This window comes from Borostomias antarcticus (genome assembly GCF_949987555.1).
Source record: "Borostomias antarcticus genome assembly, chromosome: 21".
Classification (NCBI taxonomy): Eukaryota; Metazoa; Chordata; class Actinopteri; order Stomiiformes; family Stomiidae; genus Borostomias; species Borostomias antarcticus.
Window position 1 is genome coordinate 2907650 of NC_140254.1, and position 27033 is coordinate 2934682.

Genomic DNA, 27033 nt, shown 5'->3' on the forward strand with positions numbered 1-27033 from the left:
ATCCGTGGAGCAGAGCAGCAGAGCCCAGTTCAAGCCACCTCGTCCCCCAGTGAAACCCTACACTTTCCCTTTCTCAGTTCCTCCCACCCAGTCCTTCCATCCAAAAGGTAGTTTCTGAAGCTCACCTCACTTTCTAACAACACCGTACACTGGATTGTCACCCTGGATTGTATAATTGCTTGATTGTCATCTCTGGCACTTGTAAAGGAGGTAACTTGGGCTATTTTCTCGCCAGGGGAGGATGCTGCCTTAATGCTGAGGGCAAGAGCACATGTGTAGAACCTGGAGGCAGGGTGCGAACAAGACCTCCAGTGAAACGGAGTGATCGTTAATCAAGGTAGGCTATAAAAAAAAACTCTCATATAAGTCTCATATAAATCATAATTTCTCTGCTGCTGTCATATCCCGGGGAAGTGTTGTTACATTAAGTGTGTTTGGATTATTTTGGTTTTGCGTTGTTTGTGAGAGACTAACCCTCAGGCAGTCTAGATACTCTCTCAGAAAGAGAAATCTCCAGTTGGTGTTTTTTTTCTTTCGGGTTGCAGATGGAAAGATTGTTTCTGTTTTTCACATTTTGGAGACGATAGACGGCAGATTTCTGTTAGACACATTTATTGTAATCCCAGGTTAGTCGTTGGGAGAGGGACTGGAAACAGGCCTCAGGATATACAGGATATACTGTAACCTACTGTGGAGATCTGGAAATCTGCCTCAGGTCCCCCTGTTGACGGTCACATTAGCATGTTTTACTTCTTTTTTAAATGCCTGACAAGGCCAAAATATTGAAATCAGGTTAAAAGGTAAAAGCTAATGTGATGTGGGGATTATAAATGTGGTAGACAGTATGTGTGCTGGATGTCTGGAGAAAACAAAGGTGAATAAACCTCACTAGTCTAGGATATTCTTTTCTCATTCTCGTTTCATTCTTTGATATCAGAGATGAAAAAAGGCTTGATATGATATATGTACTGTAGAAAACATCAGACACGTATGACATTTAATGAACAAATCCAGCTTTGGAAGACAGATGAAACATTATTTTCAATGAATTCTGCATGCTCCAGTGAGTTTCTTGGATTTTAAACCCCATAATTACAGCAATAAGTCATTTCAACAGGGAGTGCTATTTGGTTCATTATTATTGGCAGTAAAATCAAGAAGTCCAAAACAGAAATAGCTCAGCGGAATATCAGATAAGTAACCTGCCAACATTAAAACAACACAGGAGGTTCAGGCTATACTGCCACACCATTCTTCCATTACTCCACAGTAGCAGGCCTCCCTACCATGACACCACTATACAGTACGTCTGCTTTGTCATGTCCCTATTGACTATTTTAGATGTAGAGAAGACTATAGAAAGGAGACATCGGATAGGATACAAAATACTACAGATCACGGAAGATAATGTAAGATTTTGCCACATCGTCAGGGTTTTATGTACCAAAGCTGAGCATATCTTGTCCTGACCAATCATAGTCCTCTAATGACAGCAATCTATGGCCTAGGCAAACATGAGACATGCTTTGATGCATGAATTAATATTACAGATGAGGTTAATGACAACACTGACTTTGATGTCAGGCGTCATGCCCTATCATGTACAGTAAGTGAAAGATAAGGGTTTTGTAATAATTATCACCGCTACAGAAGCCCCATCCTACAATTCAAGTTACAATATTTCTAGACAACTTTAACACTCACAACTCTCTAACTTTGTGTTCCCACATAAAGTAGGCAGATAGCATATTTGGTTCCACTAAACAAGGCACATATGGACAAGCAGTTCCTTTCTAGCACTTCCTCTCACAACTTTATTACGTTTATGGTTCATTTGTCATCCACACAGGGGTAGGAAACCTTGATGACCACAGCCTGAGGTAGCAGGAAAGGAAATCAAGGCCAGAATGGAACTGCGATTGGGATTTAGGATGCTCTTGGTCCTGTTCATCCTGGCCCTGACTCTCTCTGGAGAGAGGGTAGATGCTCAAAGGGCAGGTAAGGCCAACAGTTCTTGCAGAGGAAAAAGCCATTCATTAGTATTATCAGGGGAAACTGACAGGTCTCATTTCCCTGAATATTTTCTTCTCTTTTCAGGGTGCAAAAATGTCCACTATGACCTGGCATTCATTCTGGACACCTCATCCAGCGTGGGAAAAGAGAACTTTGAGAAGATCCGACAGTGGGTATCCAACCTGGTGGACTCGTTCGACGTGGGAACCGACAAGACGCGCGTGGCCGTGGTCCGCTACAGTTCCAGGACCACTACGGAGTTCAACCTGGCGCGGTATAAGACCATGGACGAGGTCAAACGAGCCGCCCGGAACATCCAGTATGTCGGAGGGAACACGTACACCGGGGAGGCCATCACTCACACCACCAAAACCATCTTCACAGAGCGAAACGGGGCCAGACCTGCGGCCAAGGGTATCCAGAAGGTGGCCATTCTTGTGACAGATGGAAAAAGCCAGGATTTCGTTCTGGAACCGTCCAAGGAAGCCGCTAAAGCTGGGATCAGGTTGTTTGCTGTGGGCATCGGGGAGGCACTTAAGGTGGAGCTGGAGGAGATTGCAGCTGAGCCCAAGAATGCTCATGTATTCCATGTGACCGACTTCAACGCCATTGATAAGATCAGGGGCCGGCTGAGGAGGAGGCTGTGTGAGAGTAAGTCACCTGTGTGATATACAGGCTTTCATGGGATCCTACTCAGTTACTGAAGTTCAAGAACGTAGATAGTAGCTGTGTGAGAGTGAGTCACCTGCGGACCTCCATGGGATCCTTCTCAGTTTCTGAAGCTCAAGAAAATCATTTTTAACAGGACGCATATGGTACACACACAGAATGGCTTGGTGATAGTCTGCAGTATCAAAAGCATAATACTGTATGTTAAACCAAGAAGCCTTTGAGGAGTTCTAAATTCGGAATCTCTCTGGAGTCCCCCATTTAATCTCCCTGTAATTCTACAACTCAAGACTCAACCAAAACCCCACCCCACACTTTCTTGTAATTATATGTACATGTCATATCACACGGCAGCCTCAACTGGGCCTGCTCCTGCCTGACGTCCCCGTCACTGACAGGGTGTGATATGTGGGAGGTGGGCGAGATGCAGAAATTGCTTGTAAATGACAGTTCTCTTAACCAAAACATTCTTGTGGTGAGTTGCCCGACCAACTTCTGGGGTAACGTTCGGTGAGGAGGTGCTGAACACTGGAGAGTTATTCTAACCTCAATGGCTTCTCCAGAGCACTACACCGCCTCCAGCCAGGATAACGTTTCAGGGGGTAGGGGCGAAATTGAGCATCATTTTGGTCGCTTAAAGGAGTAATAAAGGGAAAAATCATGAAATCATCAATTTTAAGGTTACTTATGATCATATACAATGGTTCAGATCAAAAAGTTGACAAAACTAGCACTTTTGAAAACCGTGAAGCACTGTGAAAAATCAAAACACATGTTAAACTCTCAATTTCCAAGACAAGAAACTCACCGAGGTGTTAGTTGGCGTTCTGACATATAATTCGCCATAAAGTAAGATTCTACTTCATCTGGAAAGGCTTTAAAAAATATTTAGCATAGAACTATTTAGTCGCAGCACATACGTGTGTAAACTTCCGCAAACTAGGTAGCCTAGCAACATAAATAATAACAATAGCTACCGTAAGTAGTTCCGCTTCCTGAATCCCCTCTGTGGATTGATCTACACATCTACAACAGTCACGTCAATACAAGTCAATGGATTTCATAAAATGATCAATAAAACCCTACAGGATTCATACTTTGTGGCAAATTTGATGTCAGAACACCAACGGACACCAATTACTCCCTCGGTGAGCTTCATGTCTTTGAAATCGAGAGTTTAGCATGTTTTTGAATGATTTTTCAAGGTGCCCACCCACATCCATTGTATGACCTAAATGGTGGTAGAGCAATTATCAACTTTCTCAAAAGTGCTAGTTTTGTCAACTTTTTGATCTGAACCATTGTATATGATCATAAGTAACCTTAAAACAGGGCTAAACATGATTTTTCCCTTTACTACTCCTTTAAAGAAGTATGGCAGTAAATAACCCATGTTAAGAAAAATAATAATAAATAGCCCAAAAACACTGAGATATGTTGCCTGGAACAACACTTTAAGGGAAATAGAGAAGTGTGTATGTATGTTCAGAAGGATGCTTTACGCAAGTTTGCATTCCCAACTAAAATTAGCTGGACAGGAAAGCTAATGCCTGGAATCTTACTCACAACCCCATAAACAAGGAAGTTGAAATGGCAATATTATACTCTGTCGTTATGGGTTCGTACAGAGATAAGCATCAAGGCTGTGGACCATAATCTTATTACAGTGTATCAGACAGCAAACACTCCCCACAGCAAAGTCCTTGGATTCCCTCTCTGTAATTAGAGCCTTTATTCTTTATTGAAGTCAGACGGCATTGTGGAGTTATTGTGTTTGGCACGGATCTTGTAGATTCATTTGAAGCCCTTAACCCTGACCTTGCCCTTTGTGCCCATAGATTCCAGTGATCTTCTATCATCCTTTTGAATCTGTTAATGCTTTACCATTAGTCATAATGGTGCAGCCCTATGACAGGACACGCTACAGTATATCATGTTTTCTAAGCAACAGTATTTCTGAGTCACAGAGCCTCGCTCACTGGACATAAATTGATGGAGATCCAACTGTTTTTATTCAGTAATCTCTAGGATTAGTATCTAAGTATATCAGCAGTCAGCTAACAGAACTGAGTAGGCTGGTACTGAGTAGTTATTTTTGGACAGAAAATTACAGTTTCAAGTGAGTCCTAGAGTGCAGTTTAACTTCCACGTCAAATGTTTTCACCTTTTAATCTACCACTTTTTTAACACACTTCTGAAAGTCCCAAAACCATCAGAATACAACATACTGCTCTGTAGCAAATTATTCTTTATGAGATAACAGATAACTTTGATTGATGGATGAGATCTTATATTTAACCTTGAATCAAATAGCACTTTCGTACCTTTCAGTGAGTTTCATGATCAAAGGCTTGAGCAAGAGAGCTACTACATTTTGTATTTCAAGTTGGCTTTTCACTGTAAGAACACTGTCATAGCAGGACACTCTTGACCTCATATGAACCCCCATTCTATTCATGACAGAGCATCTCACAGACAAAGTAGTTGTTTCATTCAGAGCTAACAGCATTTTTATTGTAAATACAGTACCAACAGTGAATTAATGAAATATGTAAACATGGAAGTTGTCTGTTAATGGGACTCACATTGTATATAAAGCTGAAGAGGTCTGAGATCAGGTTATTGGTTGAGGGTGAGGTGGGCTAATCCCCTCCCCACTGTGATGTGTGGTTGCAGCAGCAGAGCATCACCCAGGGGTGGTACACATTGTCTGTGGAAGATGTGAACTACACCCCCCCACACACCACACCCTATCTAACAGCGCTGTGAGAATCTAGAAATATGTGCTATATAAATACAATACATTATTAATATTATTATTTAAAAAGTTACAGCTTCAATGACAGACCTGCAAGATATGTCTGTGCCCCAAAGGCCCTTGTCTGTGCCTACTGTAGCTGCATTGCATCCATTTTAACTTGCAGGCAGATTGCTAAATTATATAGTAGCTTTTTGGCCACAAGCACAGGGAGTAGCTCTAGTCTCTAGTGTGCTCTGCTTCAGGGGTTCAGTTACCAGCGCCATCTTAAAACACAGAGGCGCACAGACATCCATTCACAGCACTGCAATTTTAGGTAAACAGTCAGCTTATAACATCTCTTTTAAACCATGCGCTTCTACAGGGAATTAAAGACCTGCAATTTTCACAAGAGAGCCTCTTTTGTTTGTAAGATGGGTAAAGATGGGTTAAGATTGTTTAAAATACTTAATATCTTACTCTAAGTAGCTTAAAATACCTTTAATTTAAAATGTAAACAAAACAAGCAACTACACAGAACCAAACAATCACAGGCGTGCAACACACCACAGAGACCGGCCACATCAAAGGGAACAAAATGACTCAATTATGGTTTCTTTAGGACACAGTAAACATATTCTTATGAAAGCCATCCAGACTATCTATCCCAAGGACAAAATAACTGTTGTGATGTTTTCAGAGCTTATGAATTTGAGTTTGCATATTACAAAAACAAGCCAAGTCAAGGATCATAGTAAAATTAAAGCTTCTTTAACTTGACAAACATTTTTTTATAGCCACAATTAGAGATAATTATGGGGTTTGAATCATGATTGTCAGAGACAAGACCTGCTGGAGAGGTTTGAGTGTGTTTCATTCCAACAACCAACAGAATGACAGACAGGCAGGCAGACAGACACACACACCCAGAGGGAGGCAAACACACACACTGGATTATTTTAATCAGCTTCTAGTGCTTGTTTTTGTATTAGAGCAGATATTTGCTTGTGTATTGTTCTGTATTAACTATTTCAGAACAAAAAGCTAGTGTACAGTTGAACTCACTAAAGAGGACGTGTTGCACCAAGCTGTGTGCTCTGTGTGCTGCCAAACAGTGGAGATGTAGGAAAACAACCGGGCTATTTACAGCACTCGTCACCAACTAAACCAATAGTTTTCATCTCGGTTTTCCGGCATGTTACTCTGCTCCTTAGTAGTAGAAGGGGACTCCTCCTACAAATAGAAAAGTCTCCTGTGCCAACGTAAACCAATCCTGATGGTGTTGCCTTTCTCACTGTCACCACTGGCATCACTTTGATGGCCCAAGCTTCTGAAATGCAGAATGTGTGCGAGAGTCTACCGCTGGTGTTGGTGCTACTCTACTGGAACCAACAGCACCATATCTTCTGAGGGAAGCCTGTCTGTGCCACAGTATATCTATTTCCAATTAGAGCTTGAGTTCCAATGGGATACTCCCACCCTAGAATTATTATCCAGCACTACGGGGTCCATTCAATCAAAAAGAATATGTAGGCCTCTGGGTATGAAATGCGCTATACAAATAAAGCTTTGATTGATTGATTGAAAACCATGAACACACCTTACTAAGAAGGGTTCACGTGCTGTACTCAGGAGTCATTGCTAACCAAACTGTTCTCCTTCTCCCTCAGATGTACTGTGTCCAAACATGAAGGTGCAACCCGACCGCTTCAAACCCAACAGCACTAGTTATGGTCTTGAGGAGGTTCCAGGTAAATGGCTGTTTGGTTTTTCCCTTGTTCACGACTCAATGCTTTTCAGTCTTTCACATTTATTAACAAATTGGTTAACATGCACTTCTGACCACAAGGAGCTACTGTAAACATCGCAATGGATATATTATATTATATTGTAAGTCTCTTTGGATAAAACTTTCAGCTAAATAACTGCAATGTAATGTTATTCTACTAACAACACATCCTTTTTCTTCAGATATTGTAAATCCATCCTTAAAAAACTACAACAGCTTGTTCATTGTGTATTTTCTATGGTCAGATTTGCGACTAACTACATTACAAGAGGAAACGTGCACAATATTTGCACATGTGTGTGGATGTAATATTACACAGTTATATCGGCATATGTTACATTTTTGTCTATTTCTAGTTAATAAACCACATAATGGGTAGAATGGGTAGTAGTTTCCAATACCAGTGGCTGATTTTCTGATAAATGCGATTACGTGGTGCTTCACCAGATAGGTAGGATGTTGTCTCACAGCCTTTGGGGACCTTAGTTCCTGTCTATACCTCCCACACACATTCATCATCACGCTAAGTGAAAAAACAGTCACAGACAGATAACTGTCTGGAAGGCCTTTACCTGGGAAAGAGGGGAACTGGCAAAAAACATTATGAAGAGCCAGAATGCCAGATGCCAGAATAAATTTGTTTTGAGTTTGATGCCAAAGAGTATAGTCATTGCAGGTGTGATATCCAGATCATATTAAAATAAGACATTTTACTGTCAACAATGTGTCATTGCAAATTTAAATAGTGTTTGAGTCAGGCTAGGCGAGAGAATCATATCTGAGGTGAATGGACTGCATATTCTAACCTGAGGAATTCTGGCAAAGCTGCTGCTTACTTCTCTGTAGACGACAACATGACAATGGTTTCTTCTGACTAGACTAGATGTGACATCCACAAGACAAGCCCAGTGCTACAGTAATTATGTGGTCATCCCTGTACTGTAAACAGCAATGATGGAAAGAGAATTTGAGATGAATCACTACAATCCAAAAAGTTGTTTTATGAAGCTTCAGAACAACAGTATTTGCAAAGTCTGAGAAGGTCTCATTGGTGATAATTCTCTTGAAAACCGTGTCTTACCCAGAAGTCTGACGAGGACCCTTTCATTGTTTCTCAGTGGTATTCAAATTTTGACCAACATTCTTTCCCTCTTACAGTACCTGCAGGAAACAGTGCACAGTTTAGTGAGGACTAGTTTAGGGTTGGTTGTTTGTGGTTACCCAGTATGCTTTTGGTGATGTTTTACACTGTTAATGAAAAGAGCTGTACTATATCATTAAAATGCAGTACCACTATTGCAGATTAGGTGTAGGCTGTACCATACTGTATGTAATTATCTATGTCAACATGTAATAAGCAACCTGAGGATTGGAATAGTCTAGCCTGCTGTATAACATGGGTTGTCTGGTGTAACCAATAGTGAATACTGAAAAGAGTCAAGAGATAACCAAAGTGTAGTGTCTCCCAATGTGGGTAGTTGCAACCATAGGAGCACAGGCAGTCTGGAACTCAGCTACCATCTGTCCAGATCAAAAGAACTAACGGTATATGGTTGCTTTTCCCAGTTGGTGAACTCATCTGGCTTTCCCCACAGAGTTCGCCCCAATGGTCTTTTTTTTCGGCTGCTCCAAATAACTTTTCGGGCTGATTACACACTTTACGCAGCCAATCCAAATTACAGGTCTGCACTCTGCGCTCGTTGTCCCAAAAAGCCACCGAAACAGTTAAGGAGAGTTTCATAGTGAATGGTGACAGGAGGAAAACCAAGGAAAACCCATAAAAATAACAGCTGGATGGGGACCTTGACCCACCCAGATGAAAAAGTATCAGTTGGACATGGAAGTATCTGATCTGATCTGCATCTGACAGCAAGCTCAGCAGATCACTGAAGGAGTCTTCTGTCTTCTTAGGTATTTTGTAGCCTACATGGTATCAGTACGGTGTGTGCTGTTTGACAAATAAACTTACACTTGAACTTGTATCTGGGCAGGTGGCACTGGATACTAGCTGTGAGATTAGATGTGGCAGCAGGACCGAGGAATGTATATCTCCACACATTCCCCGGCCCATGTTTTAATGGTTTTCTTTACTCTGTCTCAAATGGAGTACCGGCAGCCTGTGTGCTCCACCACCTGTTTCCAGTCTATTTCCGAGTAAGCTTCCCTCTCACATTACTGCAGTAATAATGAGCTGGTTTCCTATCTTAGTAAATCAAACACCCCTTCAACAATGTTAAGTAGGCTATCACATAGGCATGCCATAGTTCTGAGTGGATCCAAATGATAAATGTGACGAAAGTGAGTCAGCATAGCCTAAAAACTAGGCTAAAGACTGGAGTAATACACTATGAAGAGTGATGTCGACATTCATAAGACAAAAAGTTATTCAAACTAACTGTTCAACCAGAGTCACAGCTGTAAGAAAAGCCCAAGTCAGACCCAAAGTAAAAATATTTGAGCCACTTTGTTATTAATGGTGCATTGCCTCGGAAAATCTAACCAAACAGCCCTTTCAGTTTGTTTACAGATGGATAAATTGGCCACATTAGTAAATGTACTGGTCCCTGCTGGCATCACCATAGCGACTTGTTTGTTGAATAAGGGAGTGTCCTTTCTAATCCGCCTTAATATAGAGGGTTGTTTATCCCAGAAACCTCAGACATATCCAGTGAATTGTAACACATTCAGGGCAACACAGCAGGTCACTCACTCACACACACACACGCACGCGCACACACAGTACACACACACACACACACACACACACACACACACACACACACACACAGTTCCATTGGCCTACCAATGACATAATTGCATATGGGAGCTTTTTTTAAACATCAGCTTCAACAAGTGAAGCTTAATGTCTTCTGGCATTACATCTGATAAAATGGCAAACATGAACATAATTAGTAAGTCTCTTATCTTGTGATACAAATATAGGGCTCCATTTATTCCATAATAGTGTGAGTTTAAACTGCACCACAAATAGGTCTGGTGATAGGGTAAGCTGTGGTGGAACAAACCCACATCTGCCAATCAATCCAACTTTTAAAAATCCATTTCAGATGTTCAATCGAAACCACAGCTCAGCTGCTTGATAAGAGATTCCCATGTTAGTCAAATGTGCTTGGTTCTTTGAGGTTATAATGCAGTAGACATTGTCCTGGATTGACCAAAGGTCTGATATTATGAGACCGACAGAGAGCATGCACATGCATGTAATCTTTGTGTGTGCCCTATCCGTGATGTGCAGTGAAAACTAATAAAAATATTATGGGAGTTCAACTTAATAATAGGCTTTTGTTTTCTGTCCCTCGTGCTGCAGGATTTGACCTAATGGACTACTTCAGAGTGGAAGACATTTTGGGAGGAAGAATTGATGAAGGCCAAAGCTCTTACGTTCGTCTAGGGACCATGCCCATTGTACAAAATTCAGAGTAAGTAAAAAACCTCAGAGGCCTGTCACAGTTGTCAAAACACCTGGCTATTTGCAATTACGGCCTAGTCTAGTACTGTCAGTAGCCTACATTCAGTAGGCCTATCGTATATATACATAATACACCATAGGCCTACACCCATCTGAAGCTGCTCAACGTGAACGTCAGCGATGTTCACTCTTGCTGTGTTGCCAGATACTGTGGAACTTTCCCGGCGAAAAACTGCCGAAACACACACAAAGCAGCCCAAAATGTGTGGCGAAAAAAAACACCCAATCTGGCAACATGGCTGTGTCGCTCTGTTTTTCGTCACCGACATGGCTAATATGCTACATCCATGGATGGCTAATGAAGGGACTTCAGACACTGCATATGAATATTTGAATGAATTTTACAAAAAGATCAGTTCTGATCGAGACGGAATATTGCACTTTGAGCAACCTTCCTAGAGTACCTCAGCCTGGTTCCTTTTCCTTACAATTCTTGCCTGTGTTGGTATAGGATCCAAAACCCCTTCACCAAGCATATTAATGTATTTTATCTTTTTGAACTGCTGCAAAATAATGAAAATGATTGTTGCATCTACAGTAGGCTATCCCTTTGCTACATCTGGTTTCACTTTCTGCATAATAGGAAACTACTGACACATTTTTTCAGTAGTACAATTTTAGACAGACAGACAGACAGATACTTTATTGATCCCCTTAGGGGGAAATGGGGAATTTGTTGTCTCAGTAATGGAAATTACAGCAAGGTTGGGAAAAAAAAGAAAAGAAAAGCACTAGATGCAGAGTAGTAAGAATAAAAAAGGAACAGGGACTATATACATCCATATGTACAGCATGTGTACAGTATACAGTAGAATACAATAAAGAATACTGTATATGTACATACATACATCCAGTCTGTATAAATATGTCTAGGAGTACACATACTGTACATACATACAGTACATACATCGTTTGACTCCCCAGCCTTGATGCCGCCACCCCAGCAGGCAAAGGCAAAGAACAGTGTACTGGCTACAACAGACTGGTAGAACATCCGCAGCAGCCAACTACACACATCAAAGGACTTGAGGATGAACAATATGCTCTGTCCTTTCCTGTATAGGACCTCAGTGTTGTCAGTCCAGTCCAGTTTGTTGTTCAGTAAAGTATGAGGTGTAGATGGTACAGGGAACAGGAAAGGTGACAGGACCTTGGGGGACCGCCATGTTGAATACGTCTCTCGAATACCTTCATGGCATGAGACGTCAGTACCACTGGCCTGTAGCCATTGAGGACGCTGCGACAGGCTTTTTGAGGCACTGGAACGATGCAGGATGTATTCCACAGCTGTGGCACCTTCTTCAGCCTCAGGGAGAGGTTGAATAGGTGTGGGAACATGTCACCAAGCTGTAGGCAGTAAGCTCTCGCACACACCTTTAGCACTCCGGGGCTTATTTCGTCAGGACCCGAGGCTTTTTTGATTCGTAGCCTTTGGAGTTCACCTCTTACCTCACTGTCTGTGATGAATGGTCTGGCGGGGGTAGAAGGGGGGAGGGGGCTGGGACGGGGGTGTTGAACTGCCTACTAGATGAACTTGTTAAAGAACTGGTTAAAGGAGTAGTAAAGCAAAATGCATGTTTAGCCCTGCTTTAAGGTTACTTATGATCATATACAATCGGTGAGTTTCTTGTCTTTGAAATCGAGAGTTTAACATGTTTTTGAAGGATTTTTCAAGGTGCCCACCCACATCCATTGTATGACCTAAACGGTGGTAGAGCAATTATCAGACTTTCTCAAAAGTGCTAGTTTTGTCAACGTCTTGATCTGAACCATTGTATATGATCATAAGTAACCTTAAAACAGGGCTAAACATGCATTTTCCCTTTACTACTCCTTTAAGCTCATTGGCATGTTCTTGACTCCCCCCCACAGTTGCGCCTGAAGTATCCAGTCCTGTGATTCTCTTCATCCCCTCCCACACTTCCTTAGTGCTGTTCAGCTCAAGTTTACTCTCCACCCTCTCTTTGTAGCTTTGCTTGGCCCTCCACAGCTCCCTCTTCAATTCCCTCTGGCCGCCTCTGACCTTAGCCATAAAGGCCCTCTTTTTCCTGTTGAGTAGTGCTTTAATGTCCTTATTAATCCATGGTTTGTTGTTGGAGAAGCAGCGTATCTTTTTGGTGGGTATGATGCATTCCTTGCAGAACCTGATCTAATGTGTCGTGCAGTCCGTCCACGTCCTCCTTGTAGTCCTTTGTGAACAGGCCCCAGTCTGTGGACTGGAGACAGTCCTGTAGGTTCTTCACAGCCTCTCTCATCCACACCTCCACAGTCCTGGTGGTATCAGGCTGCCGCCTAGCAACAGGCATGTACCTGGAGACTAGATGAATCAAGTTGGGGTTGGATCTGCCGGGAGGGGGGAGGGGTGTAGAGCTGTATGCCTCCTTCATGTTGGCATCTCTGGTGCTGCATGTCACATACTGAGGTATGTGGCAACATAGGTAACATAGACTGTTACCCATGTACAACAGAGGTGTACATAGGTACACCTAGGTACAACAGAGGTAACATAGACTTACTAAAGTCAGTCTATGTTTTTGAGAGGGAGACATGATTGAAGTCCCCATTGACAATCATTAGCGCATTGGGGTGATTGTTTATAGGCACGCTACTTTGGAGTGAATGACGTCACAGGCATGCGCAGCTTTAGCCAAGGGGGAGACGTAGACGAGGGTAACAACGGCGTGCGAGAATCCATGAGGCAGGTAGTATGGCCTTAACCCTATTGCCAGCAGTTCACTGTCAGGAGTACAGCTGCTGTCCTTCACAGTTATGTGCTCAGGCTTACACCATTTCTCATTGACAAAGACGACTGGCCCTCTTCGTCTCGTCCCCTGTCTGCCCGCACCGAGTGAAGCCATCCAATTTCACAGTGCTGTCCAGTATGTTGTTATGTAGGCATGTTTCATAAAAACAGAGTAAGCTACTCACTTCGTACTCTGGCTGCGTACTAGGGTTGTCAGTTCATCCGTCTTGTTGGCAAGAGACACATTTCCCATTATGATTCTTGGCAAATATGGTTTGAACGTCTTCCATCATTCCTTTCTTACTCTCTCTCGCTAGACACATCTCAACTCAAAAATAGCAATCCAAATAAAAATAAAACAGATAATAAAGGATTGGAAATAAGGTAAAAGCACATTCAAGCACTACACTAGAATAATGAAAAGGTAGAAAAAAGGGCAGAAGAATAACAAGTCAAAATGATACAGAGCTGCTGAAACAGTCTGCCATACAGCGGCGCTGGGCAGGATTATTTTTTTTTGTCTGTGATTCTATAATGTACGCTGTTGCAATGATTGGGGGCTGGGGATGGATGGATAAGTGGATAAGAGGAGGTTCTATTGAAAAAATAATACCACAGAGCAGCGCATTAAAATAAAAAATGAACTGTGAGCTAGTTCATTTTTGGGACTGTGAACTTAGTTCAACATTTTGTGAACTATGAACTAGTTAGGTGGGCTAGCTTGCAGAAGCTAGCCCAACTTGTGATATTTCCACGATTTCTTTCTTTCTTTCTTATTCTAGTTCTCCCCAGTTTTTGTCTCCTTTATAACTTCTTCATACTTTGTGCTAGAAACGTCATTGAAACTTATCAGGATTGCAAGGCCCTACAGAGAGTGGTAGCCTATAGTCAGCTTAACATACTTTAGAGAGGCCACTCCCCCACCTTGAGCACATCTCATGGATGTATTAATAGAACATCTACACCAGAAGATGCAAAACCAAGGCCAACAGGATCCTGAAAGTACCCATACATTACATGTGACAAATAAAGAAATCTTCAATCTTCAATCTTGTGTGTGAAGACCCAGTATTGGCTCTTCTACTCTGCTTGAGCTCCAGAATAACAGACACGGTACCAGACAAAGGAGCATTACACACTAAAATTAAATAAATCTGTAATCTGTGGAAGTCGCACTGAGTATCATTTGTTTTCCTCCAGTTTGAAGGAGTGGCTTTGGAGGGAGGCCTGGAATGAAGGGTTAACCTCGAGGGAAGAGACCCTGGTTTCCATTCACTATTAGGTTCAGGTCCTGTCTAGAGCCCGCATACTCCAAAACATGTATCCAACAAGGATCCAACTTGCCTTAGACCTGCCTTAGACTAGTAAAATGCAAAGCAATTGGCCCAGACTACGTAGAGTCTGCCTACTCCAAAATTGTATCCAGACCCTGACTCTCTCTCCCCCTACAGTACATGCTGAAGTACTGTGCTGGTCAGCTGTCCCCGGTGTACACTGACATCTTCAACACCTCACTACAGACGGTTATACCTCAGTTTGTCGAAAAATCACTTATGGTGATTTCGAGTTCAGTGGCAAATACAGTACTTCGACGGGCACTGCGTTGGTGAGGCTGCATCCTTCCCCCCCCTACTCTTCTCCCTGTACACTGCTGCACTTCCAGCCACCATTCAGTCAAGCTCCTGAGGTTTGCGGACAACACCACCCTCATCGGACTCATCTCTGATGCCTACAGGTGGGAGATCGGCCAGCTGCTGTCAACGCTCTCAAGACAGTGAAGATGATTGTAGACTTTAGAAAGAAACCAGCCCCCCTTCCCCCATCACTCTGAATGACACCCCAGTGGCCACTGTCGACTACTTCTGCTTACTGGGCACCACCATCTCCTGGGACCTGAAGTGGAAGCTGTACATCAGCTCCCTCACCAAAAAACACAGCAGAGGATGTACTTCCTGAGGCAGCTGAAGAAATTCAACATGCCAAAGGCAATGATGGTCCTCTTCTACACCTCTAACATTGAGTTCATCCTCACCTCCTCCTTCACCATCTGGTTCCCAGCCGCAACAAATAAAGACAAGGCCAAACTGTAGCACATCATCAACTCCGCTGAGAGGGTGATCAGCTGTAAACTGCCATCCCTACAGGATCTGCACACCTCCTGGGCCCTGAAACGGGCCAGAGAGATTGTGGCCGACCTCTCCTATCCTTGTCATGGTCTCTTTGAAACACTCCCCTCTGGCAGGAGACTGCAGTCCATCGGGACCAGGTCCACACGCCACAAAAACAGCCTCTTTCCGGCCATCAGACTCATTAACAAGGCTTTTGCTCCCCCACTGACTCTATACCTTTTGCACCACTTGCACTCGACCTCTGATTGTTCCATATCTCAATGGCACACACATTGTACTGTATATATAAAACATCTCTCATCTATCACACCACACTGCACACACACTGTACATACACTCACCACTCTATTCTGTATATATAGAGTAATTTGCATTGTGCCTTTCTTTTTCTTTGTCTTGGTTATATTGCATTTTGTATTTGCACTGTATTTTGTATTTGCACTGTTTTGTCCTGTACTGCACCCTGTCCTATGTCGTCTTCATCAGCGTATGCCATTACCCTAGTCAAATTCCTAGTATGTGTAAACCATGTACTGTACATGACGAAAATAAAAAACAGATCAGATGCAACTTCGCCTTAGACCGGATTTAAAATGCAAAGCGAATGCCCCAGACTAGGAGGAGAGGGGACTGTGTCGGTTGCATTTTTCAAAATCTCTCACATTTTTTCCAACAGAATTTCTAACAGGAAATCACGAACTGCCTATGGCACCTTTAAGTGGCCCCATGAACAATTGCCTGTGAATGTGAAATTGTTAACTAGGCGCAAATTAGCATACACTTGAGAACAATAACAAGGACATTATTATTTTCTCCTTTCTTTTTACAGAGATGTCTTTCCTCAAGGCCTACCAGATGAATATGCCTTTGTCACAACGTTTAAATTCAGGAAGACCTCACGAAGGGAGGATTGGTACCTTTGGCAAATCTACGACAAGTATGGTATTCCTCAGGTGCGGTAGTCTACAGGAAGAGAGCAGCCTACTACTTCCTCTTCCAAATCATGAAAAGCTGACAAGTGACTAGACCCTAGACTTACTCTTTGGTGGGGTAGAAAGATACCAGAATGATAGTTAGTAATGATAGTAGACCTTTTTTATAGACCAAATTATTTCCCACAGTTTTGCTCCATAATATATATATTTTTCCCAGGTGTCAATTCGTCTAGATGGAGAGAACAAGGCAGTGGAGTACAACGCCGTGGGACTGACCAAGGACGCTGTTAGAGCCGTGTTCAAGAACCCAGAGGTGGACCACCTCTTTGACCGCAACTGGCACAAGATCGCTCTCAGCGTCGAGGCCAAGTCTGTGACCCTCTACCTGGACTGCAAAAAGATCCAGACCCTGCCCATCGAGGATAGGGAGGACATCGATATCCAAGGGAAGACGGTCATCGGAAAGCGGCTTTACGACAGTGTACCAATAGACGTGAGTTTTAAAACTGGAAAATGACCCATGCTCAGAGTGTACAGTTTACAGTTGTTGTTCTTGTTGTTGTTGTTGTTTTTTTTTTTGCGAAATACATGTGTTTGAATCTTTTTCTGTGGTCTCTCCCCATGCAGTTCGACCTCCAGAGGATGATGATCTACTGTGACTCCAAGCATGCAGAGCTGGAGACCTGCTGCGATCTACCCAGTGGGCCGGTGAGTTCCCCTGTTGGCTTGGCTGAGTCACGTCTCTCTGCTGTCACCTATCCTGCTGGGCACTGCCTTGCAGCCTTCGAATGAATGGAGATGACGAGTGACGTTTTTGCCCATTTCAGTGCCCTAAGACGGTGGTGACAGAGGCACCCCCTGTCTTGATTCCCACACCCACAAGTGCAGGTTCGGAGCAAAATAAAGGACCCGACGCCATTAATTGCTCCTGTCCCGCAGGAGAAAGGGTAGGGTGCCTAGGTTAATCCGCCGGCTATCAGTAGATCTACTTTTCAATGGGCTGTTTAATTTTTTATTTTTACAAAGTTATATACAGTATGTGTTCATTTCCCACAGGGAGAAATCGGTGCATCTGGTGTTGCAGGTCCAAAGGGTGAAAAGGTCAACTAATGCACCTCTTCAGCAATATTTTGTGTGATACAAAATATTCACTTTCACTAATTTCTGGACCTGTATTGTATCTCTGTCATAATGGTACATGCCTACTTTTTCCAGGGTGATGCTGGCAGTTTAGGCGCAGCTGGACCACGTGGCCTCATGGGAGAAAAGGGAGAAACTGTATGAAAACCTGTGTTAATATCCCACTTAATTTCCTACCGACAGAGTTAGCATCTGAAACATGAACAATATTAAACGCAGAAAGTCATAATACACAGTAGAACCACACTTTGTTGTAGCATCTATCAGTCTTTATAGTTAGATATTAGCTAAGAAGCTTTTAATGATAAGACCTTTCTGTTATGTTACATGACATACACCTACAGTGCATCTTCAGTGTACTTATCTTATGTATACAGAAGTATGTGTATATCTGTATATATCTTCAGTACATATCTTCTGTTCATCTTCTCTGCTGCTGTTTTCTCTCCAGCCTCGATAATAATTGATCCATGTGATTGATTATTTGCAGGGCCAAGTAATCTCTGTTAAGGGTGACAGAGGTCTGAAGGTAAGGTCATGGTTTTGTCAGCCAAACTCCTCAAATCTAATAACGCATACCGCTCTCAAGCCTAAGACTTTTGTCTCAATATAATTATTACAAGTCTGACAGACACAGACCAACGTTCAGAAATCCTTCCAAATCTTCAGAGGCCCTGTAGAAAAAAGGTACCTATTCCTGGGCCATCTTTCTGAGGGAGTGGCAAGGAAAAAGTGTCTAGCTGTCTTTGTCAGAATTACAGGACAGGTCACCACAGAGGATGTGTAACAGAGGGCAGGCCCACACAGACGCCCGCCGGCTCCGCTCTGCTAAAACACACGCGCTCAGCGTAGCTCGGCAGTGCCAGCTGGGAGCTTTAGCATATCATTTCTCCCCTCAGTCTAAATCTCAGGCGTGTATCACTCAGCCAGTCTAGAGAGATATACTTAAAATGGCCACAAGTGGGCTGGAAGGAAAGGCTGCCAAAGGCCACCTTCTTTATACTAAGCTACTACATACTATACTTTATATTAAGGAAGTTTGGAGTTACCGTTGCGGTAGCGTTGACAGATGCACCTTGATATTGCAGTGTTGAATGCAGGCAAAGTACAGGAACATTCCTGATTGTATGTCTCTGTTTTGACGCAAACATATTATGTTACTGCATATATCGAGTTCACACTCTCGTGTCATGGACTCCAGCCATGTTGACACAGGCAGCATCTTGGCTAAAAAAAGATGGATGCCTTCGCCCAGAGTTTGTTACCTCAAAGTGTTTGCACTGACAGAGCAAAATGCAGAGGAGACGTGTTACACAGTTACTACTGTTGTTAGGAAGGAAGTGGGAAGTGTTTTTCAGATAAAGGCTACACTTCTTTACCTGTGCGATGTTCATGTTTATAGAGCTTGAGGAGTTTACTGATAAAACAACATGAAGCTACAAACTAATACATACCTGTTTGTGGGGTATTACTGGTGCTTTTCTGTCTGTCTGTCTGCCTGCCTGCCTGCCTGTCTGTCTGTCTGTCTGTCTGTCTGTCTGTCTGTCTGTCTGTCTGTCTGTCTGTCTGTCTGTCTGTCTGTCTCTGTCTGTCTCCACTCTGTCTCCACTCTGTCTCCACTCTGTCTGCAAAGCCATCTTTTCCACTCTTCCTGGGCTGTAAGCTAGAGAGGGTTGCCTCTTTCTCTGTGTCAACATTACAAATGATGCAAACCATGACATTTGTGAACCCAATACCCAATACTTAGTTGGTATACTTTGTGAAAGGTGAAAGTGAATTCATCCTGCTCCAACCTCTTCTAATTGCATTTTTAGCAAGCCAGACTAGCTGATTACCTGGCAGCAAAAGCACATTTTAAGTAACTTCATAGAGTGTCCTTTCATTACAGGCTGTGGTGTGGTTATGAAGTTGTTTCATTGCTGGCCTCTTTGATGAAGAAGTGACGTGTGTTAAAGTGATACAAGCTGAGAAAAAAATTAAAGGGCAGCTTTCTGTGACCTGTAAAGTGGCTTATGAAGCACTGTAAATTCTTCTGGTGACCAAGTTTTGGTAGTAAGCCTACCATGTAATTAAACAGTTTTTTTCTCCAGTTTTTTTTTCGAATCTTCAAATTCCAAGGGATTTCCTATTGGAAACCTAAACGATGATGTTAAAAGACAAAAGAAAGCCATTCCTTGAGTAGTTGGGTCTATCTTTGACTGTGTGTGTGAACTGACCTCGGTGTTGCTTGGTGAACCGGGATGACCACTGCTCCCATAGTTTGGCCTTCAAACTTATTGCTCAAAAGTTGCATTTGTGTATGTCTTTGTCTCTTTGTGTTGAGTATTTGTATTCTATGTGTGAACTGAATTGTTTGTTCTTGTCCTAATTCAGATAATGTAGTGTTATTGTGTCTCCCTCCTCTAACAAGTGTTCATTCACTAAGCTGTGTTGAGAGAATTAACCGTGAATTAACCTCCATTTTCTCACAGCATGTCATCGTTTACAGTGTGCTTTTCTCGACGCACCTACCCATCATCGATGTACCAACCATAGTCAACACCTGTGTTCTCTCTGCAGGGTGACGGTGGTAGTAAAGGGTCCTCAGGTGGACAAGGGCTAAAAGGAGAGAAGGTGAGTGCTACATTTTATAGAATCCTTAGTGTTAGCACCGTCTCAAAAAAAGTTTCCAGATACACCCCTATTCAGCTCCGTAAGGGTCTCTTTGGAACTCAAAATGGTTATTTATTTATTTACCTCAAAATGGTCCAATATATAACTGTTTTTTGTTTTTATATAGCACCCTTTTGTTTGAGTGCAACTTGGGGGTACTCTTTCTTCACACTATACTTTTTGAAGGACTGTAATATCCTATCACTGTTTTAAAACCTCTCACAGGGAACTAGTGGAGCAGCTGGCCTTGCTGGGAAAGATGGTGACAAAGGAACGAGAGTAAGAACGGCATCATACTGTATGACATCATCTTTAGAATGCTTCGTACCCACAAACTCTGCACTGTGTTTTTCAATCGTGACAAAGCATTAATTTCTAACAAATGTCTATGATTCATGTAACAGGGTGAATCTGGAACTGCAGGTGCCATAGGCTTGCCTGGCCCATTGGGACCAACGGTGGGTTCCCCCACACAGAGTCCATTCATCAGGAGGCACTGTACTGTACATGTGTTGGACTCTACTGTTCTGTGCTGGATAGATTGTGTTGGGTATTTTCAGAATGTAAATCACAGGCAGCATATTCTGTTAGTCCGCACCCATAGGCACTCTTATTCTGTAGGTGGGTGTACATTCCTTTGACGGACAATTACCTCTCTGCCTGTTACCGACTTCCTGTGCAATGTGACTGGCTTGGTCTACTTTCCCTGGGATGAAATGTAATTTCTGAAGAGAGAGAGAGTGTGTGTGAGAGAGAGAGAGAGAGAGAGAGAGAGAGAGAGAGAGAGAGAGAGAGAGAAGAAAGAGAGAGAAAGAGAGAGAGAGAGAGAGAGAGAGAGAGAGAGAGAGAGAAGAAGTAGAGGCGGTGCACTGACAGGTTTGGCCAATGATCTGTGACCACCCAACCCCAGCTAGACAGCCCCAGCCAGAGAGGGAGGCAGAACTCAGACTAGAGGGAGTGATCGCCCCCTGTTGTCAGAATACCAAAAAGGTGACAAATAATTTCCCCGTAGCAAGCTTGAATCTATGTAAACCATACCAGGAAACACAGATCGGTGATAAAAGATAAAAACCTGAACATGCTCATTAGTCACTATTTAGACTCATACGTCTCTAAACTATGAAAAAGGTGGAGATCTCAAAAGTCTGGCATCGCGAGAATAGTTACTATTTGGCCTGGGCTGTTAGTAGGGTGAGACTGGGAGAGAGAGAATGAAGGCAGAGGTCAAAGATCAAGGGTCTCTCAGAGGGTGTCTTGACCCGAGGTCTCTATAGCGACAGCTGCTGTTGCTTTTCTGGGTGTTTATTGGCCTGCAGGATCCTTACACCCCAAATTACTCCAATCCTGACACAGCAGTACAGGGTTTCCCGCATTTTCAAATATATAACGCAGCTGTTTCAATCTGTTCCAATTACCAAGTGATTTGGTAAACCTTTGGTGAATTTAAGTTGGCATTTGTATATATACTGCATCTAGAATCTGCCAATTGAACTTTTGGTTCTCTCGTTCTCTCTGTCTAGGGAGTTCAAGGAGAAGTGGGACTCCCTGGTTCCCCTGGCCCCAAAGGTGTTTCTGTGAGTACATCTTACTGAAGTAATCTATTAAGGCTCAGAAAAACATACATTTGTTTTGTTGTCTTTGACAGTGTCTGTTTTGTATCATTTGACATTAGGGTGGCAATGGCATTAAGGGAGAAAAGGGAACTTCTGGATCAAGGGTAAGTTCCATCAGAAACACTGTCCACCTTGCATCCTTAGACTCAACAGATCCCAGTCTGCCCTGGTTAATGGTGTAATTCTCAGGTAGTTGAGAAGCCTGAAGGGCTCAGGGAAGGGTTAACACCCTGAACCTCTGAGAAAGAACACCCATCCCAGAGGAAGAGGGGAAAACGGACTGGACTAAATGGTGCAAACAGATGTGGCTTCCTTGATGCACTCTCCAAACTTCCTGTCTGGGACCTGTGGGGGCGTTCTGCTAGAATGTGGCTCGTTCAGCGCTACTACAGCATATGTCAGGGCCTCAGTTTCCTCCAAACTTCTGAGAGCTTCCAGCTGAAATATAGGCTGTGAGTGCATGATGACAGTGGGCCAGACTGGCGCATTGTTCAGTCCTGATGAATCAGTGAAAGTGTATCCTCTGGTAATATTGAAATGGTGCCCAACTAAAGCACTCTTGAGTATTATATTGTCTAGCTTGGATTATATGTCAAGTGGGCGTCTTTTGATCGTTGCTTTGATCACCCTTTCGCTGCTACGGATTTACAATCCATGGATTTATGACTTGGGAAACATTTAAAAAATGAATCTGTGCACACATGACAGCATGACAGAGTAGAAATATGGTATAGTGTATTGAAGGTACTGGCAACTGATCAGAAAAAATCAAGCAGTAGAACTAAACTCCTGTCAATGAGAGATGTCGAGCTATCTGCATGTCCTCCATATTTCCGGGCTGTCGGCAGACAATTGATGCACAGTAATACACAGATATATACCAGTAATACACAGATATATACCAGTAATACCCAGATATATACCAGTAATACACAGATATATACCAGTAATACACAGATATATACCAGTAATACACAGATATATACCAGTAATACACAGATATATACCAGTAATACACAGATATATACCAGTAATACACAGATATATACCAGTAATACACAGATATATACCACATGGCTCTTCTCCATCACATCATACCTTAAGCCATTTAGCAGGTTTCCAGAAACAGTGGGCTTCACAGACATATGTTGACGCCAGTGTTTTCATGCGTTCAGAGCTGTCATGTAATATCCATCAGTCCTTCCTGTCAAACAGCCTCCTGGAGGGGAGGTCTGGAGGAACACTCGCCTCAGCTGAGGTGACGGAGGAAGTGGCGGTTTAGAGAGCACATCTGGGGGTCAAAGGTCACTGTACGTTTGCAGACGGGAAAGAGGCCCTGATTGACAGACTTGTAACATGAATCAGAATCAGCTCTACCAGCCGCTAGCGATCGTTAAAAATGATTATTCCGTTTGCATGTTATTTCACAAAATGGGATTGCGATTGACAGACTTGTAACATGAATCAGAATCAGCTCTACCAGCCGCTAGCGATCGTTAAAAATGATTATTCCGTTTGCATGTTATTTCACAAAATGGGATTGCGATTGACAGACTTGTAACATGAATCAGAATCAGCTCTACCAGCCGCTAGCGATCGTTAAAAATGATTATTCCATTTGCATGTTGTTTCACAAAATGGGATTGCTGTTATTTAACCAGTGGTATTTAGACTATAACAACTTTTCCCCTGGTTCTTAGGGAGAGACAGGCGTGGCTGGATTCCCTGGAAAACCTGGCCTTACGGGGAAAGATGTGAGTTTTCTTATGTCACCGTTCAGCCACAGAGAGGAGAAAGCCTTCCTTGTTCTTTTTCATTGATAGTCACCTTGCTTTTTTCTAATTCCAATATTTGTGGGGCGGCTGTAGCTCAGTTGGTAGAGCGGGTCATTCAATGATCGAAGGGTCAGTGGTTCGAATCCCAGCTCCAACTGTCCACATGTCGAAGTGTCCTTGAGCAAGACACCTAACCCCAAATTGCTCCCAATGAGCAGGTTAGCACCTTGCATGGCAGCTACCACCATTGGTGTGTGAATGTGTGTGAATGGGTGAATGAGAGGCCATTGTAAAGCGCTTTGAGTGCCGCTAAGGTGGAAAAGCGCTATATAAGTGCAGTCCATTTACCATTTACCATTTGTGTTGCCATTTAATAGGGTTTGAGGGGAATGGTTGGTGCCCCTGGGGCTGGAGGAATCAAAGGGGATAAGGTACGTCAGTAACGCACCCTCATGCCACATACTGTAATAGCGAAGAAAGAAAAAAGATTGATTCAGACCGAAAAGTCCTAAATCACCTCTGTCAGACCGCCAGCCTTCATGTCATCCTACTGTAATTTGTAGGTTAGGTTGGTGTCTCTGTTTGCCAGACATTCCTTTGCTTACCCTGTTCCCATCAAAGGCAGCCCACTCATTTGTCTGACTCAAGAGATAGCTGTGTTAATTTGCCTGTCTGTAATTACCGACTGTGCTGTGTGCATAGTAAATGTGGACACAAATACACACATGTGCACACATGCGCACACACACACACTAACTCATGCACACACGCACACACACAGGCACATATACACAAACAGGCACAGACACACACAGACACACACACACACACACACAGGCACATATACACAAACAGGCACAGACACACACACACATACACACAGGCACAGACACATACATATAGGCACACACACAAACACACACATGGGCACAGACACACACACACACAGGCACAGATACACACACACATACACACACACACACACACACACACACACACACACACACACACACACACACACACACACATACACACACACAGGAACAGATATACACACACACAGACATACACAGACACACACACAGACATACACACACACATGATTTAATGTCTTGACTTTTAAAAGGGGTTTAATTTCTGTCTCTTTCAATTGTTCCTCAGGGAGAGAGGGGCCCTGCTGGATTACCCGGGGATGTGGTGAGAAAAAGAGATCTAAATGTCACCATCATACAAAATAGATATGTTTTATCTACTCTGTTAATGCCTGTCCATGCCTTAACTTCCAGGTTCAAAAGGAAGGCTTGAAAGGAGCGTCTGTGAGTTGATATACTTTCATCTATCCTCTCTTTTTTTGGAACATGCTTTAATGTTTCTAGTCACTGCAGTACAGTTTGGTCTATATAACCACAATTGGTATTATAGTATTCTAGGGGTGTACAGTATAAATCCTCTACAGTGTAAAGGGTGACCCACTTCATACAATATGCTACAGGTTGAGGAAGTGGTTAAAGTGAGGCTTCTGTTTGACTTCTGTTTCTCAGGGACCCCCTGGCCTTCCGGGCCCCGCAGGTCCCAGTGGCCCCCCAGGACCACCTGTAAGGACCCCAGATTTATTACTTCCTCTGCAGACCACTTTACAGCTGAAGTTTGTCTTTGTCAATTAACTTTTGAAATCTGTTTTGTTAGCAGAAAAGGGCCTGGTCTGGTCTTCACCGAAATGTGATAACACGCAATCTGTATCAAGCAATAAGTATCTCTATGAGGTGAAGTTAATTTCATGACAAAGACAAACACGTTCTTTTCCTCAGGGAGCACCTGGTCAAATAGGGTTACCTGGCGAGCCTGGAGAGTTTGGGCAACGGGTGAGTCTTTATCACATTGTTGCAAAGATTATGCTTCTGTCTTTCATCATAACTGTACAGCTACAGTTTGTAAGTGACACTATGGAGGAATGGGAATGGCAAATCATTTCACCTCCATCATCTTGAAAAACACATACAGTCTTTTTTTTCTCCCAGTTTCTCATTCAGTAGTCATAGATACTAGATGTTTACTGCTACGTACACAGTAATCAGTTTGACAGCACAGAGCTGGTGGACTGCTTAAGAGCTCATCTTTTCTAGAGGGATTTTTTTTCAGGGGATGTGTGCTGACTGTACAGTATGTTAACATTATTTTGGTGTTTGTAATTGCTGCTGTAGCTTGGGGTTTAGGAAACCTACAACAGGCCATGCCATGGTTTGGTTTCCTTTGCAATTCCTACCGTTCGCTCACTTCATTGTGCAGTGTTTGAAGTCCCCAACGGAGCCTTCAAAGGGGAATCTGTAGTCTGTACAGGGAAGATAAAAACAGACAGAGCTTGAACTATGTCCTCAGAGCTTTTTGAGTTGTCTGGCAACAGCTGCAGCTCGTCATGGCACCTCTGTGTGTTGTTGCTGTGCAGCCCGGTGTGGCGGTCCGATAATGGGGATGTCAGCTACGCCAACAGGGCAGCCAGGACCAGCTGCATGGCTGATCAGGCAAGGAGCAGGCCGCTCTCACACACGCCACCACCGTCATCATCATCACCTGTCATCTGTGCCCCTCCCCTGTCCACCCACCCATGTCCTGATATGACAGCGAAGGGGGCCCGCTGACGTGAAATACATGCAGTGACACAGAACGGCCTGCAGAGGGCAGCATATCCCTGTTCAGGAGGAATAATCCGGCTCTGAATGTTGACCATTCAGAAACAAGATAGAATTCATAGTAGAGATGTTGCCACTAAAGAGGGGGTGTCATATTATACATAAGTTGTCTTTAAAGGAGCTACAGCTCGTCTCATGTTGATATATAGTCATCGATTCTTTCTCACTTTTTTTCCCAGGGGAAAAAGGGAGAAAATGGATTGCCTGGTGTTGATGGACTACCTGGACCATCTGTAAGAACCATGATTGTTCCTTTTATTTTTAGATTCAGCAATAGCTTCAGAGTTGACATCATTCCACAAGAATGTTGGTGTGATTTTCGACTGTACCATTAATATTAGTTGATCTGTTGATAACATGAATGGGCTACTTGTGATATTCATCACAACCATTCTACATGTTCCTGTCTATTAATTGTTCATCTGGATATCATGCGTTGATACTAACTGCTCACCATAGGCCACATACCTGACCTTACTACTCCCTAAAGCAGCTCCAATACACATCTTCACTGAATGAAACTATCCTGCACATGACACAATTAATATTCCATATTGCTCATAAAACAATAAGTATTGCCTTAATGACATTTCCATGGACTGCTGCCTAAGTGGCTGACTTTTCATAGTGAATCACTGCCCTCTAGTGACCTTAGTAAGTA

The 27033-nt window shown here is 43.0% G+C and overlaps 1 protein-coding gene across 1 annotated transcript in view; it reads left to right on the forward strand.

Annotated features, from left to right (window-relative positions):
• Positions 1 to 1907: 1907 nt before the first annotated feature.
• col22a1 (collagen, type XXII, alpha 1) overlaps positions 1908 to 27033 on the forward strand; it is a gene marked incomplete at both ends in the record, with an annotated part of 38965 nt that continues 13839 nt past the window's right edge. The window contains 22 exons of the mRNA XM_084455533.1: positions 1908 to 1998; positions 2098 to 2664; positions 7090 to 7170; positions 10537 to 10648; positions 16400 to 16523; positions 16723 to 16998; positions 17133 to 17213; positions 17333 to 17452; positions 17562 to 17606; positions 17721 to 17783; positions 18136 to 18174; positions 20205 to 20258; positions 20523 to 20576; positions 20702 to 20755; positions 21818 to 21871; positions 21970 to 22014; positions 23611 to 23664; positions 24063 to 24116; positions 24847 to 24882; positions 25227 to 25280; positions 25494 to 25547; positions 26552 to 26605. Of these exons, the coding sequence (XP_084311659.1) occupies positions 1908 to 1998; positions 2098 to 2664; positions 7090 to 7170; positions 10537 to 10648; positions 16400 to 16523; positions 16723 to 16998; positions 17133 to 17213; positions 17333 to 17452; positions 17562 to 17606; positions 17721 to 17783; positions 18136 to 18174; positions 20205 to 20258; positions 20523 to 20576; positions 20702 to 20755; positions 21818 to 21871; positions 21970 to 22014; positions 23611 to 23664; positions 24063 to 24116; positions 24847 to 24882; positions 25227 to 25280; positions 25494 to 25547; positions 26552 to 26605 (2166 nt within the window). The remainder of the gene's footprint in view (positions 1999 to 2097; positions 2665 to 7089; positions 7171 to 10536; positions 10649 to 16399; positions 16524 to 16722; positions 16999 to 17132; positions 17214 to 17332; positions 17453 to 17561; positions 17607 to 17720; positions 17784 to 18135; positions 18175 to 20204; positions 20259 to 20522; positions 20577 to 20701; positions 20756 to 21817; positions 21872 to 21969; positions 22015 to 23610; positions 23665 to 24062; positions 24117 to 24846; positions 24883 to 25226; positions 25281 to 25493; positions 25548 to 26551; positions 26606 to 27033) is intronic.